The sequence below is a fragment of the Mytilus trossulus genome, chromosome 5, assembly GCF_036588685.1.
Source record: "Mytilus trossulus isolate FHL-02 chromosome 5, PNRI_Mtr1.1.1.hap1, whole genome shotgun sequence".
In the NCBI taxonomy this organism is placed as follows: domain Eukaryota; kingdom Metazoa; phylum Mollusca; class Bivalvia; order Mytilida; family Mytilidae; genus Mytilus; species Mytilus trossulus.
This window is the reverse complement of record NC_086377.1, coordinates 35043228-35061685: the sequence shown is the minus strand read 5'-3', so window position 1 is coordinate 35061685 and position 18458 is coordinate 35043228. Positions and strand designations below refer to the sequence as shown.

The following is an 18458-nucleotide window of genomic DNA, read 5'->3' as shown; positions in this document are numbered from 1 at the left end:
TTTTTAAATGAATTTTGTTACATTTTCGCGCATGCGCAAACCCGGTTTGTGTCAAATACTCATGTCTAGTGAATTATTCACATGTAAAGAAGGTAGCTACCAAACCTGACAGCTGTTTTTCACTTATAGAAGGTAAACGAAAAGTTTTCCAGAAAAAAATAGTATTTTCAAACTGAAAAAACAGCTATTTTGGAAAACGGCGGTGGCCATCTTGAAAAAATGATTTTTTTTAATGGCCAGCAGTTGTTTCTTTAAAAGTATATAATAATGATGCTTTGTGGTAATTTTCATGCTTGTATCATCATTTGCACAATTCCCTCGATTTTGCCTGCTAATATCTTCCACTAGTCTGACTCAAAGTATGTTTAGCTTAATATCAATACGGTTGATCTTTAATCAAAGGACCTGTATTAATGCTATTATAATCTTTGACTTCTATTAGAATGTTAATGCAATGTGCTCTACCTTTTCTGTGTATTATCATCGATTTAAAAGCATTACAATAAGTAAGAAAGTCGCGCGTTTTGTCTACATACAGCACAATCAAAGTTTGCCAAAAGACCAATAAGTGAAAAAGTATATTGTAACAAAACGCATTTAACTAGCAGGTCGAACAACGGGTGTTCCTAAACTCTAAAGACTGTCATTTACGATTTTCTAATAAAGGGATCACCAGTTTTAACAGATGGATCTTAGTCAATACATGTTAAGTATATATACGAAGCTAAATCTTTGAAAAAGGAAGAAAAACGTATCCCAAAGTAGAACAGAGCTACATAGAGTTGGTTCGATTAAAGCAATTGTTTTGTTGTATGCTTTGCCCTAATTGCATATAACTCAATTAATAATAAATATGTTTGTAATAACATGATATGTGTACAACTTCCATGATAACTTTCTACTTGGACGGTTGTTGGCACCTCATGTTTCTGTTTCTGGAGATATTTGTTTTTGTTCTTGTGTTTAATTATTTTTATCAAATACATGATATATCCTATAAGTAATATTTGCTATACATACCGACGAGGACAACAAAGAAACTTCCTCTATAAATGTTTTCCCATATCTTGCTTGTTTGACGAACTTTGACCTTGATATTTTCTCTCCAATGAATATGAATCCAGGGGCAATAAACCATTTCCAGAAGTTTGGTCCATGGAATATTAATAAAATCCAGAAAGGTATATAGCAAATGTGTGTCCAATAGAAAACCTAAAATGAAAATAAAACATTAGGTATAAGATAAGATAAGTTAAAATAAGATAAGATCAGACTAGTTTTGTTTTCCAAATTAGGTCCCCAGTGTGGCATATACACAGAACATATATATTTGATACAACAATACAGTATGTTACATGACATTTATATGATAAACTTTAACTATTGAAATAAAGTCTTTCAGGCTATTATATGTTATATATACACAAGAGACAGTGCCGATTATGAAACAACAAACAGATAGAAGATGAATTCCACTTCCTATCAGAAAGTGATTACTATACAGAACTGAGAAGGGAATTGTATTCAAACATACCGGCATTTTTTTAAATTATTTTTTAATCTTATTCCACCTAAATGTGAACAGGTAATTCAATTGATTTTCTATTTTTTTAGACAATCTGCAAAATAAGCCTTCAAAGCTTTTACAAAACGGAGACAATTCCTTTACAATAACCCGTAATTTTACTACTTTATTGATCTTCTGTTAGTGCTAATTTCATTGAAGTGACATTTAGGTCCAAGTGACGGATATTCTGATACTTATTGTTTTACAATTATACATTAATTGTAATACAACTATTCGAAGTCTCTGAAACAAACAACACACTTACTTATATACAACTCTTTACCAGTATTTAATCAGTAGAATAAAAAAGAGTCGAGAAAGTTCAAGATTTGTTTATAATAAGATGTTTATTTGTGGATCGAATCAGTCAATCAAATGATTTACCTTTGTTTTGCTTTCAATGTTGAAATTCTCTTCCTTTAAATAACTTTACACATACAATTCATGTGTTACCCATCTCAAGCTAAGAGGTTAAATTAAAGTTCACATGAATACGGATTCAATGAGGACGAATTATTCCATTGCAAGTGAACAATTCATAATCAATGTTTTTTTGCTTATTTTGACAAAATTGAACCTTATTGGCTACTAAAAAGGAATTTGTAATTCACTAATTGTATTTCATTTCTGATTGAGTTAAAAAAATATATTATCTTTTTTATATATCTTGTAGCTAGTGCCCCTTTAAATAAGCTAAATAACTTCATCGACGTTCAAATTTCATAAATTTATTAAGAAGATACAAATCATGGTAATAAAACAAATGAAACAGAACCTGGTCGAATGTGCTGTTAAGGTCTTAACCCGTGATTGTGACTTGGGAAGATAGTTTTATCATTGGTACGCAAACCGCATCTTCTTATATACTAGAATACATCTACAATGTATCTAAGAACAACTTCGAAATTGTGTATGTACTATTAACACAAATGTGTCCCCAGTACACGGATGCCCCATCCGCACTATCATTTCTATATTCAGTGGATCGTGACAATGGAAGAAAATCTCTATTTTGTCATACAATTAGAAAGATCATATCATAGGAAACATATGTACTAAGTTTCAAGTTGATTGGACTTCAACTGCATCAAAAACTGCCTCGACAGAAACTTTAACCTGAAAACTTTAACTTGAAACGGAACAGACGGGCGAACGGACACACGGACGCACAGACCAGAAAACAAAATGCCCATAAATGCATGCAAGGGGCATAAAAACAATATATATTTTTTTTTTATTATAGCTGACATATTGTGCCAATTCAGTTTTATGTTATAGCAATCGGCAATCCTCGGGTAAATTCGCTACTCCCGGAATCGGCAGAGTTTTGACGAATGATTTTATAGGTTACCTCAAAATGTCCAGATCTTCTAACAAACTCCATGGAACATATAATCATTATTATCAGGATGATATCTAGAGCCCAACCAGTGAAATACGCACTACCAATAATTGTACCAAGCTCTGCCGCATCTGTAACCAAGATGTCTGCCACCGTGAACTCACTCTCATCTGCCACAACAACTAGGAAGAGAGAAAGAAAAAAATAATTGTTCTGTGATCATGTCTGTTATGTTTGTTTTTGTTACTTGTTTCATATAGATTTTTTTAGTTTTTGTTTTGTTTTATTTAAATTTCGTAAATTGTTCATTATAGATTTAAAAGAATAATGGTTTTCTCGCTTAAGTTGTTTCACCTGTTTATATGATATCATTAAGAAATGGTTTCGAAGTCTCATCTTGAAATTCCTTTTATCAAAAACAAAAGCCTTTTGAATTTAATTTCGTTCTAAGTTCTTTTATTTATGAATGATACAAGCTTAATCGTCGCTTTTTTCAAATTCATTCAAGTCCCTACCATCAAATCCTGAATCATTTTTTATCAAGAAAATTCACGTTGACTTCGTTCACAACAATGATTGCTGTTTTCGGTTGTTTTGATATCTTACTTAAGGATGCCCGCGAAATCGCGGTACAATTAGGCAAGTGTTGAAACAAAGAGTTTATAAATATAGCGGGCAGTACTTCGACTGAGCATGCACAAAAACATAGACATGTAGAAGACACGAAATGGTAACCATGATAACGGTCTCCGAATCGGGTTATTTTCTAAACATTTGACGTTTTCTGTGTAAAAAATAATCTTTCAAAGACAAATTTAGAAAGTACAAAACACTACATTTGTACGGAATATCACAAATATTTCCGAATTTTAATGGTTTCAGAGGAGGTGCGGCTCAATAAAATCGGTCTCTTCATTTAGTAGTAAAAATACAATATAATTAGACGGTCATATCTTAACCTTTATTTTGTTATTTATACATACCTGCGTTTCCAATATGAGCTCCCGTATGTATTATTGCTAGGATAAAAATTATAATGCCCACTCTCTTATGGAACAAAATATTATGATCCAATGGTAGAAAATTATTCCAAAATGTTAGTCTGAGGTACGTAAGGGATTTCCTCATCATGAGTATAAGAATTAACATACAGTTAAAGTTCAACGGAAGTCCACAAACCCGAGCGGTAATGAGAAATCCGTTCTCTTCACTATAGAGATATCCAGCATAACCCATGAGAACGATGTTCACTACTGCGTACCATACATAGAATAAAACTTTTCGGAGGTTATTCGCAAAATAATTCTTTGAACAAAGTTTGGAGCAACATGATGGCGTCGATTTTGTTTTCTTTTTACTGTTGTCTTGTGGTTTTAGCCATTGCGCAGCGCTGAAAAATAAAATAATGAATGGATATTACAACAAACTTCAAATATGCATCAATAATTAAAAATTATGTTCAACAAATATCAATGAGAAAAATTAACATGGACCTACAAAAGGGAACAAAAATAGACATTTACATATTTTCTTCAATTCTGTATTCTTGTCATTTTAATTTTCTATGCATTATAAATTTTGTCCATTGTTATCTAATATGTTTGATTTTGAAGCAACCCATTATTCTTTATTTTTTATTTCTTTTGTCTGTTTTTTCTCAATTTAATATATTTGTTGTCTTTTATTCTGCACGTTTTGCCCTTTATTCTCTTTTTTGTAAACTCAATCCAGACCATCATAAATTAACTATATCTCAAAGACATGACATCAATGCAACATATTTAATCTTTTTTTTAACTTTAGACATTTGAATAATCAAGAATTTGTATAACGTTTCAATAACTTTTATATTTTTCTTGTCAAAAATCTCTCTTTCACAACTTGATATAGTACAGAGGCGGATTTAAGGGGGCCCAGGGGGCCCCCCCCCCCCTTTTTTTTGGAAAAATATTCGTTGCTTATGTATGGAATCACTAAGGCGTGACTGGATTGGCCCCCCTTAGGTAGTCAGTGGGTCCCGACTTATGAAAATTCCTAGATCCGCCAGTGTAGTACCGCCGAATTTATTTTTCGTACTGATTCAAACTTTTACCAGTAGGGACAAATTGCAAATCCTAAAATCACTATGAGTTCCTCATCTACAAAAATATTGTCATCGTGAATACGTGAGCTAATTGACTTTTTCTACAACTGCTACTATATGTCCATGTCATGCAAAACAGTGTGGTGAAGCGACCACAATAACAACATGTACCAGTGAAAATTCTTTTACAATGTAGTTAGCTGTTTCTAAATCCAATGTAATATGCGTGCGAATACCTTATCGTTCTGTTTGGTAAAAAAAATGTCCTCAACCAATGACGTGACGTTATTTCCATTTTTTAAATTATCCAAAGTCCTTTAAATTCTGAAACGGCAAATAAGCCATATCAGAATCTAATGAATCCTGGCTAATATTATCAAAAGCGAACAACAAAATGTCGTGATTGGTTAAAAATGCCATACATAATGAAAATTCAACCAATGACGTGTCGTTATTTTGCATTCTGAAACGGCGAATTGTGTGTGTATATAGCACTTACCTTATAGTTAAATTTTCAATAACACCGGGGTGTTTTTCAAGTTCGTTTTTAAATTCATCAAATGATATATATCCAATATTTTTTGTATCTGCAGATTCAAATAAAACAGCAGTTAGATTTTCTAGGTCATCTTCACTAAGCTTTACCGAACTTTCTTCCATACAGCATCTCAACACCGTCAACAGCTCTTCAATGTCCAACTTGCCATTACCTAATACATATATGGAATATAATCATCAGAATCAGTGATTACCTTATATGAAATTTAATCATTAAAATCAGTGATCATACAATATTGCATATAATCATTAGAGTCAATGAAAACCTGATATTGCATATAATCATCAGAATCAGTGATTACCTAAATGAAATATAATCATCAGAATCAGTGATTACCTAATATGGAATATAATCATCAAAATCAGTGATTAACTAAATGGAATATAATCATCAGAATCAGTGATTACCTAAATGGAATATAATCATCAAAATCAGTGATTACCTAATATGAAACATAATCATCGGAATCAGTGATTACCTAATATGGAATATAATCATCAGAATCAGTGATTAACTAAATGGAATATAATCATCAGAATCAGTGATTACCTAAATGGAATATAATCATCAGAATCAGGGATTACCTAATATGGAACACAATCATCAGAATCAGTGATTACCTAATATGGAATATAATCATCAGAATCAGTGATTAATTAATTGGAATATTATCATCAGTATCAGGGATTACCTAATATGATCTTATTTGGTAGGTTACATTTGAGGAAAGAAGTAAAACACAATTTAAACTACGTCTTATATTCATTAATATAGTGTAAGTGGTTGTCTTAACCACAGGCACTTGTTTCTGTCAATGATGGGTTTACTATGTTTTTTTGTACTGGTATGGATAGTAAACCCATCATTGACAGAAACAAGTGCCTGTGGTCTTAACGTACAAAGTGTAAAGACATTTTTAATTTCTATTTAAATAACGTGTAAACATTTAAGTGTAGATAAAAAATTTCACACCAAATCAAAAGGCATCTACGGGTCAAACTACTAGTATACATGTACTATATTAACAGCAAATAAATGTCTACACGATCTAATTTGACCCAAATATTAAAAAGAAATAGCAAAATTCTATTTCGACTTGTTATACCACAATTTATCCTGAAGGTCTGTTTCATTAAGATATAAGTAGGACATACTTATTTGTACATGCCCGTGAACATCTGACGGGGTTTAAAAATTAGAACATAACTATTATTGTATCTTGGGTTTTTTTTCGCACTACGTGTTCTTTCTCACATTTACAAAGAGATTTTCCTTTGTTCCAATTTCACGACTTTAAACTTTAAACTCCTAGTGGGAACAAATTAATCTTCATTCGGCATATTGTATGACTGGTATTTTTATTTATTTTCATGTCAAAAGATTTTTAAAGCAATAATCTGTTTTGACGAGAAACATGAAACCAAACAAACTCGACATAAAAATGACACTGATCACGTGGTTGCATTGACGATCACTTGAACTGAGGGATCTTTAAATCTTGTATCGTGATCATAGGTTATCAAACGGTTACATGATAAAGTCATCATGGTCTGATGCACGTTTTAAAATTAAGACATCTCTGTGTGAACTTGGACAATTATCAAAGATGTAGATAGTCAAATGACCCGTTGCGTGACATAAAAGCAAACTTAAGTGAAATTGTACACTTAAAACTGAAGAATGTCATGTAAATGTCACAACTGATATTAAAAATAAAATAAAAAATTGGGTTTTTTTTAATGACTAATGGAAAAAGAGTACTAGTAAGTGGTTGAATGCGATAAAAATGTATTATTTTTAGAGTGTTAAAAAAATTATTTGAATTTTTGTACTTTTTTTTCTTGCTTAAAAACTATAAGATAATTACGAGAGTAATGATCAAGCACCCACAAGCAAAGTTGTCCTCAAACGAAATTTGTTACTCATTTGGCTATGAAGCTCTTATCGTTTCCACGTATTTATACATCTCCCACATTTAAGGTAGTACCTACCACTACAGGGATATAACTCTGTAAAGTCAGCTAAACGTTTTAATTACGTTGTGTTGTAAAAGGAATTTTAAGCTTCTCAATGATCAATATTGGTGTTTGTCAAACTGCTATATAACCAGTGTAATTTTTCTGACAAAACGGTTGGTTCAAATTTTTCAAATTTTTATATTTTTGTTAAAGGGTCAAAGTAAGTACTTTTATGAAATTTTATGAAAATTAAACGAGCCAAATTAATTTTAGTGCAAGTGTTGGGTACCCCCTTAAATATGTTGGTGTATTGGATCCGAATTAAGGTTGATCCACAAAAAGTAATGCGGGCACACCGAATTCAGAAAATATTATTTCTATTTTAAAATTTTAATTATTAATCTTTTATGGCTGATCAAAACTACTGTCTATTCTTTTGAAATATCTTTTGGTTATAACACTCTTTAAGTTTCTACGTATCTTTAGAACCCCGGCATTAGCGTACTATATCGGTATAAGCGTTCCTGATTAAGGTTAATCTAGATAAGCGATTCGGACGCACGAAATTCAGAAAGTATTTATATTCTTTAATGGCTGGTCATAGTTACCTAATTTTCATCTACAATTTGTTAATAACTACTAATTTACAGTAGAGAATCGAGAGATAAGCGCATGCATTCATCAATAACGTTTAACATCGACTTAATTCTAACATAAAAAAAAAATACCATGACTAACACGACGGTAGCCACGTATGAAGCAGGAATTCCCGAAAACAAGTATGGCTTTTATCAATAAAGTTTCACCTCGACTTTGTTCTAACAAAACACGTACCATGCATGGCTTAAAACGACGGTAGCCACGTGTGGAGCAGGATCTTCGTGCCCTTACGCGCCAGAAGAAACTATCCGAAGGTTTTGTCAGTGTTCGTGTTATATAATTAGCCGAACAAACTCAATTTTAAAGATGTATTTTGTTGACTGTGCAGTTGTTTGTGTTGTTGTCATTTTTCATTTTTTGTCTTTAAGTTAGACTCTTCAACTTATGAGTTATGACCGCTGTATTGTATCCTGAAATTATCTTAATTTTGGAAAGACATTATTCTCACTAATCGATACATGTATTTATAAGTCTATGTTTCTCCTAATAATCACAACGAAGGGAACTCCAGAAAAGTGTTTAAGAGGCAAAGGTGCTTGAGGCATGGGCCCCTTCTATTATTATCCGTCAATTTTACCATTACTGTAATTCTTGCGTGCTATCCAGTTCTCGTATTTTCTATATGGACCATTTATAAGGCACCGGTGTTTGGACGCACTTAATGTTTAGAGTGACTTTGTCACTTCCATTATTACTTTTCATTGAATAAATCACTTTAAGATGTTTCTACTTAATAATTTCAATAGAATTGATATTGAAACAAGGAATGTGTGAAAGAGACAACAACCCGACCAGAGAGTAAATGACAGCAAGGCCACCATGGGTCTTCAATGCAGCGAGTAAGACCCTCAAGTGTAGTCAAGCTTCAGTTGGACTCTAAACGATAGTGTATACTGGTTCAGCGAAATGAATGCCATACTTAACTTCAATCATAACATTTGAATATATATAATTCATTTATTGTTTACAGTACTATTTTTCATAACGACCCAGCTCCCTCGGAAGAAGATCAGACCATTTTATAAATATTAGTTAATACCATAAAATCAGTACAAAAGAAAACCTAATCTACTTATGGTATCTATAATACATATGATGAAATCAGATCTAGTACAAGTCAAATGAAAACTCATCTCTTGGATAACATATCTTTCTACCCAAGTTATTATGCTTTTACGTTATGTGAGGGTCTTTAGGTGGGGTCTTTCATTTCTTTTTTTGTTAGTCTACTTTTTTATGTCCATTCTTCTAAATACTTTATTTTCTTTTCGCCCATTTTTTTTTATACTTTTTATCCCTTCTGAAACCCCCATCTGGACCCTCCTATTTCAGTTCACCATGACCATTAGTAAAGCCCCGAGACGAACGAAATCGACACTTCGATCTGAACAGATAGCATCTTCATATACATAGTTACATGACATTGATTTTTCACTAATATATCTTGTTAATTATTTTAAAAGACGTCAGTATGCACTGAAAAAATCTAAACTTAAGGACTTCATTTATAACATTACTTTGATATTCAATTTGGGTTTCATGATTACAATTTTTTTTTTAATAAAATTGAGGATACATTTGGGAAAAAAAATCGAACATTAAGGACATTATTTTATTACAAAAATTTTTATTTTGTTTTTTATTCAATGCCGACTTTGATTTTGTTAAATCATTATACTAAGTATACATTTGGGAAAAACGAACCTAAAGGACATTATTTTATTATATAATTTTAAATTTGAGTTTCAGACTTATTTTATATTTGTCTAACAAAAGTATTCGTTTTGAACAAACAAGAACTTGAATGACACACTTTGTTTCGGTTTCAATATTTATGACGTTTTTTCCCTCATTTCCGTAATCACAAATTGCAATCTTAAATTTGCTAAATGACATTTAATTTTATAAATTAGAAAAATTGTGGGTGTGGCATAAACGTTTGACCTCAAGGTCAACTTCATTTGTTTGCATCCAATGGATTGAGACATAACTCTTTTCATTATCCGGAAACGAATTATTTCATCAGCTGATATTTGTAACAATTTAAAATTATTTTAAAATATTTTGATAACCAAAGGAATTTTTGGAAATTTAGTTTTATTATGTTAACAGTCAGAATATTTCAGTTTCATAAAACTTTTTGTTTAAATAAAATTAAAGCAGGTACCGGAAGTTAAGTTGTATTCTTTTCACATGTTCCGTATATCAATGACAAAAGTTACTAAACATTAAAAAAAGCCGATAATTATTAAATTTTCACCATGGATTCAAATTTTGTTATTCACTTCCCTTTTGAAACAATAATGAAATATATTCAAACAGTTTATTAAAAAAAGATATTCCCACCAAAAATTAATCATCGATGCTTTAAATTATTACTCTTATTTATAAAATAAGTTTTCCAAACTGTTTTCGCAATAATCGGCATAATATATAAAATTGAGAAGATGCATGTTTGTTCTAATTGTTTGGTCACCAATTTCTTGTGCGTTATTATAATCAATTCAATGTTTTATTAAAGTCTCATCTCTCAACAAGTACAATCAATCTTTATACATTGTAAAATAACACTAAATAAAATGAGAGCCATTATATACAGAATTATTAGCGACTATTAAAATGCAAAGATATAATACATAATATGAAATAAAATACTATGTACAATATATAAAATTTCTACGTCTTTTTAAAATTAAATGACAGGTTTTGGCACACACACGAATCATATTTACATCTGCGAATAAAACACTAACTTCTGATTATCATCTAAAGTATTAAAATTATCATTAAAAGTTTCAGCAACATGATATTAATGGTTTCTAAAATCGTCATAAAGAGGACATCTTAATAAAACATGCGCTTCATCTTCAATAAAAACGTCACATATATGGCACACTCTATTTTCTAAAACAATATTTTCATATCTCCCTGTTTCAATTCTTAGGGGAGCAACACCACATCTAAATTTTGCGAAAGCACTTCTGTGACTGAAGGGTAAAGCTATTTTGCAGTATTCCTCCGGTTTAAAATTTTCCTTAAACAGTCTGCCACCTCTGCCCGATATAGATTTATCAGAATGCAAAACAGCTTGCCAATTATCGACATGTTTGCCGTGTAATTTTGACATAAACAATTTTATAACATAGTTAGTGTCCATATTTTCAGGACACGATAAATGACTTTTTAGTTCACAGAAGGTTTTCTTTACTAAAAAATTCCAGTTTTTTAATTATATGCTTTTTCTTTTAAATCCGTTGAGCAGTTCAAGTAACAGTGGTACATTTGTAGTACTTGATGCCATCCTCTTTTTTATGAATAGCAAACGCCTTACTTTTATTTATGGACATTTTCAAAAACATTTAGAGAAACAAATTACACTAGAGCTGCAAACCAGTTTTTCGACAAAAAAAATGCAGTTTTGAAGTTTGATGAAAAGATGATATAAAAATTAGAATATGTTGTATGACTTCCATTGGGTCAACTCTTCTGCAAGTAGCAATTAACAACCATATATTACCATACAGTCTTCAACAATAAGAAAACCCCAAAGTACATATATACGTAAACTTAGTAATAAAACAATTTTAATTAAAAAAAGAAAATGTACAAGAAAAGACGCTATAAACTAATTCAAATCGCCCGGAAGTTCCAGTAGAGTGCAGTACCTGAGTTGAGATAAGCTGCGTTCACAAAGTGTGAACAGGAGAAAAGATAAATGAATAAATGAACGAGCAGATACATAGATCACATGAGGCGGGAATAAAAACTATGACGTAATGATAAAAGAGGGTACGAAAAGAGTATCCAAAATATAGAATAACGGTCCAAAATAATGATATAATCCGGATGATAGACAAAAAATGCAAAGGAGATAAATGGAGTGCTAGAATATGAATGATAAATAACAATATGGCAAAAAAGGGGGGATAGTTGTCTAAATAATTAAAAAATGAAAACACCTTTCAGACCCTCGTCACGGCTTAGGAGGCAATACAATGTATAATAATTACCGTCAACATCGTACAAATCAAACAGGAACTTAAGTCTTTGTGACGGTGTTCCCTTTGTTACTTTCATGAGAGGTGTTGTAAGGTTCAAAATATCTGTAGTCCCACTGTTGTTGGAATCGCATAGAGCAAAAAATCGTTCTGCGAAGAAACACTACAAATTAGAAAGAAAATGAATATATTTTAAATTGACACCTTGATAAACTTTCAACTTACAGTCAAACACTTATACATCTTTAATGAACACAGTTACAAACTTTGAATTGACACACTGATAAACTTTTAATTGACACACTGATAAACTTTTAATGAACACATTGATAAAGTTCAATTGACACACTGAATAAAATTTGGAGATATCCAAATTGAATGTATGCCTTTATTCACACTCTGACATTAAATTGAGATGAGAACTGAATAACTCATATACCTAAAGGCATGTGCAAGATCAAATACGATATGGTGTTTGAAGTGGACACCAATTTAAAGTCATGTTGTTGTATATCAATGCCTTTTCAAAAGGGAAAAACACATTTGTGTACTCGTAGTTTGTTATACGTGTAGAAAAGTAGTAAACACAATTGTATCTAAAGATATAGACTTCCGACTTGTGGCAGAGTATATTTAATTTGATGGTTACCTGTTTTAATCCAATAGCATTTTTAAACTGCTGCAGAGTGATCTCGCTTTTGTTTCCAGCAATTTTCTTTAATTGCGATTCCATCCATGTCAACCATTTTGTTTCTTCTTCTCTGTAAATTATATGATTAAAACATTGATTTATTTGGCTGTTTATATTACTTGATATAGAAATAGTTACCTTTTTATTTGAAAAAACTTAGGGAGCAGCTTCGTAAATTTCCATCCTGCCTTTTGTTTTTAGAAAGTGTCTCATCCAGTCATTTGTTTTTACTCAAAACTCCTCTCCCGTCTCTTTTTCAAATTTCATTCTAGCCCCTCTCTCTCAAAAATCAAATGGTAGCATCCAATTTTTTCAAAGTAGTTGCCTCTGCCTAATTTCTTCTTACGATTTGTGTGTTCCAGGAAGAAATTAGGCAGATGCAACTACTTAGAGTGCACTAGTGAATTGTATATAAAACTCTATAACAAAAGTATTTTTTCAAAATCTATAATAGATTGATATCCTATTTTTACCAGATATACATACACGAACTCTTAACTTATAAAGGCAAATACCTGATATAGATATAAACTATTGACGTATACCTAAACTTCAGTGTCATATGCGATCAAAATAATTGACAGAAATAAACAAACGATGTGTACTGTATATGTCGTAAAATTACAAGTTGAAAGCTCTCTCCGATTCCTTGCCAGCCCATCTCTACCACTCGTCATTGAAGAACATAATGAACATGCAATAAGAACATAATTTATAAAAACAAAGCTAAAAAGAGGGACGAAAGATACCAAAGGGACAGTCAAACTAAAAAATCGTAACTAAACTGACAACACCCATGGCTAAAAAAGAAAAATACAAACAGACAAATAATAGTACAAAAAAATAAGGGATAGTAAATAATTATTAGGTGAAAGAGTATAAAAAATATATGTATAACAAGAATGTGTCTAAAGTACACAGATGCCCCATCCGCGCTATCATTTTTCTATGTTCAGTGAACCGTGAAAATGGGGTAAAAACCCTATTTGGAATTAAAACTACACGTAGATCAAATAATAGGGAAAATGTGTACTAGGTTTCAAGTTGATTTGACTCCAACTTCACCACAACAACCTGGACCAAACACGTTTACATAAAATTGTCACCTGAACTTCAACCTGAAGCGGGACAGACGGGCGAACGAACGAACGGGCGAACTAACGGACGAACGGACACACAGACCAGAAAACATAATGCCCATTAATAGGGCATACAAAAGTGAGGCAATACAATGCTGAAAAGTTTGATAGAAAAAACTTACAAAAAAATATTCCTTAAACGTATGGTAAACTATTCATACTTACACGCTGTCGAAATACTCTTCTTTCCATGGATTGTCCTTGCTGAAAATGCAGAAAAGTAAGAGTTTAGGGTGTACCTAATTTAAAAGTGTACCTTGCTTTTCTTTTGATTCTATGATATTTCATTAAAATGGACTACTTGTTTTCATATTAGTAACGATTTCCAAATCTTTAAAATCTCTTATAGATTTTTACAGCATTCTTGGTGTTTTCATTTTCAAAGTGTACTCCAACAAATTTTGATTGGTTTTTAAAGATAAGTCACTTTAGATTCAGAAATGGTGAATTGTCTCTGTCATGTCTGTTGTACAAACAAGTTCTGGTTTTTGTAACTTCCTAAGCACTGGTACAGGTAAAACTCTGGGGATGAATGAGTAGACATCGGTAGTCTTATGCATGACTCAAGCGTTGAGAGTTATTGTTTCGATCAGATCTAGAGTTCGGGTCCGGGTCAAATCAAAGCCTCTGATTTGTATTGTTGTTGTTTTGTCTTTGTGAATTTTCAGATTTTGATTTCATCTGTTTGTTTTGGAAGGTTGAAAACGGAAAGTCCCTAATCAAATGGCAAAATCAAATGATAAAACACATCAAAAGAATGAACAACAACTGTTATAAATGGTGGAATGAACAGGTTTGTTTAGGTCTAAACCTCATACTTGCATGACAGTCGCATCAAAATCTCTTATATTTACAACGATATGTGAACAAAACAGACATAATTGGTAAAATAGTCACAATATGGATACAGCAGTCATCATTGTGTCACAATTTCAAAACGTCACATTGGAAGAAATATAGATATAAAATAGATTACCCCACTACTCATTTTGAATATCAATAATCCCTTAAAACATTATTTTTTTTCTTCACGGAAGTCATCTTCGGAATTTCATGTTAATTGCTGTAATAGATGATGATTTATCACTGATGTGAGAAAGTGTTTTCTCCAAAATTGAGAAATTATCGGTATATAAAAAAAAGTAAAAACAAGAGAGTCCAAGGTTTGCATTTGTCTTTAAGTTTTCTTAAGAATTACGCCATTGTCATTATCATAAACTTTTATCATAAAACTACAATTGAAAGAATATGAAATATATATGTTCCCACTCAAAACATTCAGCGACGGGTTCCACACATGGAACATGTACTGCTTCTCCGTTCTAGAGCACCAGAGTTCGCACACTTTTTCGATTTGCTCAACCTTAAGTTATCGTGTATTATATCGTTCATATCGTGGTCTATTGTTTGTTTTTATTTTTTGTTTTTATTTTGACAATTAAAACGTTTTTTTTTTTTTTTTCTACCTCTTATCGTTTCTTTTTTCCTATTGAAAAATTGTTGTCCTCTAACACTCCCCCTGTTTATGATCCCTGTAGTCCTTTTCTGCTTTCTAGTTAAATACTATACCATACCTGTTCCCATCCTTGATTGCATGATTGTTGCCATTATTATTCGGTCCATTATTCGGTCCATTTTTTGGACTAATTATAGTGTCACTGCCGTCATTTAGTGTTATTTGTACTTCATTATCTTCCACTTTGTGATATTGTTTTAATTCTGATCCACTTTGATACATTGCATTGTCATAAGCAAGGGCACTAGATTCTTCTGTCGTTTGTTGGCCATTTCCTGTCACAGTCGAATTATAAGGGTCGTCTATTCTGTATTTCGCACTCATTACAGATTCCCTAAAAAACATAAAAATTGAGAATGAAAATTGGAAATATGTCAAAGAGACAACAACCCGACCAAAGAGCAGATAACAGCGGAAGGCCACTAATGGGTCTTAAACGCATATATAAGATAAGAACAGGTTTTAAATTTCTTGCGTCAGGTACCAAATTAAATTAAAAACTTTACTTACGTTATCTCATTTCCACTTACTCCAATCTATCTCAATATCGTAAATAATATACTAAAACATATGTTAAACTTCCTGAATGCCCAGCATAAACTTAAGGGTAATGGATTTATTACGGCTAAATAAACAAAAATGCAATTATATGTGCAATATAAGTATAAAAATAACTAACATAAGTATATGACATGATTTAAAGAAAAAAATCCCTTCTTAAACTACCCCTGGTACTGGAAAAACCTAATAACAATTGACACCCCAGTCACACTAAATTCAAATATACCGTCACTGTTAAATAATTTCTAAATGTATATGAAAAGTCAAAAACTATGCCAAAATCTCAATGCTCTGAAGGGGTCCTTGTTGCTGCAAGACAGTATTACTTCAATGTATATCCAACTTGTCCATATTTACCAGTTTCATTCCAAATCATCACATCCAAGTCGAGCCACTTAGAAAACTTACATATATTTGTGTATGAATTGTTAATTTGGTTAACTACTGAAAATGTTTGAAATATTTGCCACTGGATGTCAATGATGCGTCGCATCGAACGGGTTGTATGACTAAAAGGATGCCTAAAAATCTGATCCGTCCATCCATTTTATCCGTCAGTAATGGAGCTACAATGTATACCACTTGATTTTTATTGAAGGGGGATAGGATAGATGGTTGTTATCTATGTCCACGCTATTTGATCTTTTCATTTGTTTATTAGTTTATTGTGAATTATTTTTACATTAATTGTTATCTTGCCTTTTTTTTGGCAAAATGTCTCATCCTGCCTTTTTTTTCTCTCAAAACTCCTTAATTTAAGCAATCAAGTAAAAAAAAATATATTTAAATATAGCTTGTATTGATTAATTGGTATTAAATACCAATTTCAGCACTAGTGTGCTATTCCGAGGCGGTGAAGTTTTGGGGTGTTTTCTTTTGGCGGAGGAAGTCGGAGAACATGGTGAGAACCACCGACCTGCTGCGTGTTTGATTCGTGCTCAAAACCTCACTGTTGACAGACTGGTGATACAGTAGTTTGACTACTTAGACGACTTGGCCACCGAGGCACCAGTGCTTGTAAGACAAAATTATATATATAGTTTCACAAAATTTTAAAACGAGACCTATGCATCGACAGAATATTTAGATGATACTTAAAAGTGTACACGCCTTTAATATATAAACGTAATCAATCATAGTCGAGACGTGTGTTACTCAACGGTACTTATTTAGTTCTATTTCTGGCTGTGTAAACCAATTTGAAATTTTTTTTTTTTTAAATTACACATATACATTGCTCTTTGTACATGAACAACTTTACGCTTGAACTACTCATTTAGTAGCTTTGAAATATGTTGTACCAAAACATTAAGTATATGTACAATAATTTCAAGTAAATATAACTAATGTCACTACATATTGTTAGATATTTTCTAGTTGTTAAAAAATGCTATAGTAAAAATATAGCTTTCTTGATGAGATTATCAATGACATGGTTAATATACTTTTAAAACCATTTAATGCAATTTAAAGTATCAAAGCATATTTTAAATGATTTAAACAACATACAATAATGTATATGGCTTAATACTTACAAAATGTACTTAACGCTTCATTAATCCTTACAATAAACGTTTATGCTAAACGTTAACAAGGTATGAAGTATAAATTTTGATTTTGAAACTTTACATCTGTCTAGTTGGCATGTGATATTAATGGGAAACCCCCTAAAAATGGATCCAAATGATGCAAGTTTTATAATAAAAATAAGAATATATCAAAACTCTTTTGTAATATGCAAAAGTAAAATTTTGTGAGATGATTATAAAATCGTAGTAAGCGATTAGTAAACATTACACTGCGTTTAAAATAACCATTAAAAATCAACATGTGTGTTTTACTGTTTATTCATTCATGATGTCCAAATGTAAAATTGAAGAAGATATACACGGAAAGGATCTTCATGTCTCATTCTTGAATGTCTACGGACACTTTTTCTTATTTCATTCTTTTTCGCCATTTTTCTTTTTCCGGTAAAACTAATCTAAAAACCGCATTGAAATTTCTTTTGTCCATAATAGGTTTGAATGACGATATATAGAGTTTGACTTCACGTGTAACTCGTGTGAATAAACACAAACAATAGACATTTTCTTATTATTAAGAATGAGTTTACAAATGAACTTTCAACGGTATATTCATTCTACTTGTAATAGCTAACGTTCACATCTGTACATCATGTGATCACGATTTACATCTATTATAGTTTATAGTTTTAATTGCATAATTCTAAACCAATTTTAAACTTGGCACGATTGCATTTAGTAAAACTTATGAAAACAGTATGTAGCGTCAATGTAATTGAAACAATTATCAAACAGTATAAGATACATGTAAATAGATAATATTGTCAAAATTTACAGACATAAATGAGTCATGCGGCA

The 18458-nt window shown here is 31.5% G+C and overlaps 1 protein-coding gene across 4 annotated transcripts in view; it reads right to left on the bottom strand.

The window, feature by feature from the left end:
- Positions 1-18458, bottom strand: part of LOC134718791 (NADPH oxidase 5-like) — a 45543-nt gene that overhangs the window by 15891 nt on the left and 11194 nt on the right. For all 4 annotated transcript variants that reach the window (XM_063581517.1, XM_063581518.1, XM_063581514.1 and 1 more), the window contains exons 2-9: positions 15572-15847; positions 14163-14201; positions 12817-12928; positions 12180-12330; positions 5492-5702; positions 3893-4299; positions 2919-3091; positions 1021-1212 (exon numbers count right to left, since the gene is read on the bottom strand). In XM_063581517.1, coding sequence (XP_063437587.1) covers positions 1021-1212; positions 2919-3091; positions 3893-4299; positions 5492-5702; positions 12180-12330; positions 12817-12928; positions 14163-14201; positions 15572-15837 — 1551 coding nt within the window. In that variant the 5' untranslated portion in view covers positions 15838-15847. The remainder of the gene's footprint in view (positions 1-1020; positions 1213-2918; positions 3092-3892; positions 4300-5491; positions 5703-12179; positions 12331-12816; positions 12929-14162; positions 14202-15571; positions 15848-18458) is intronic.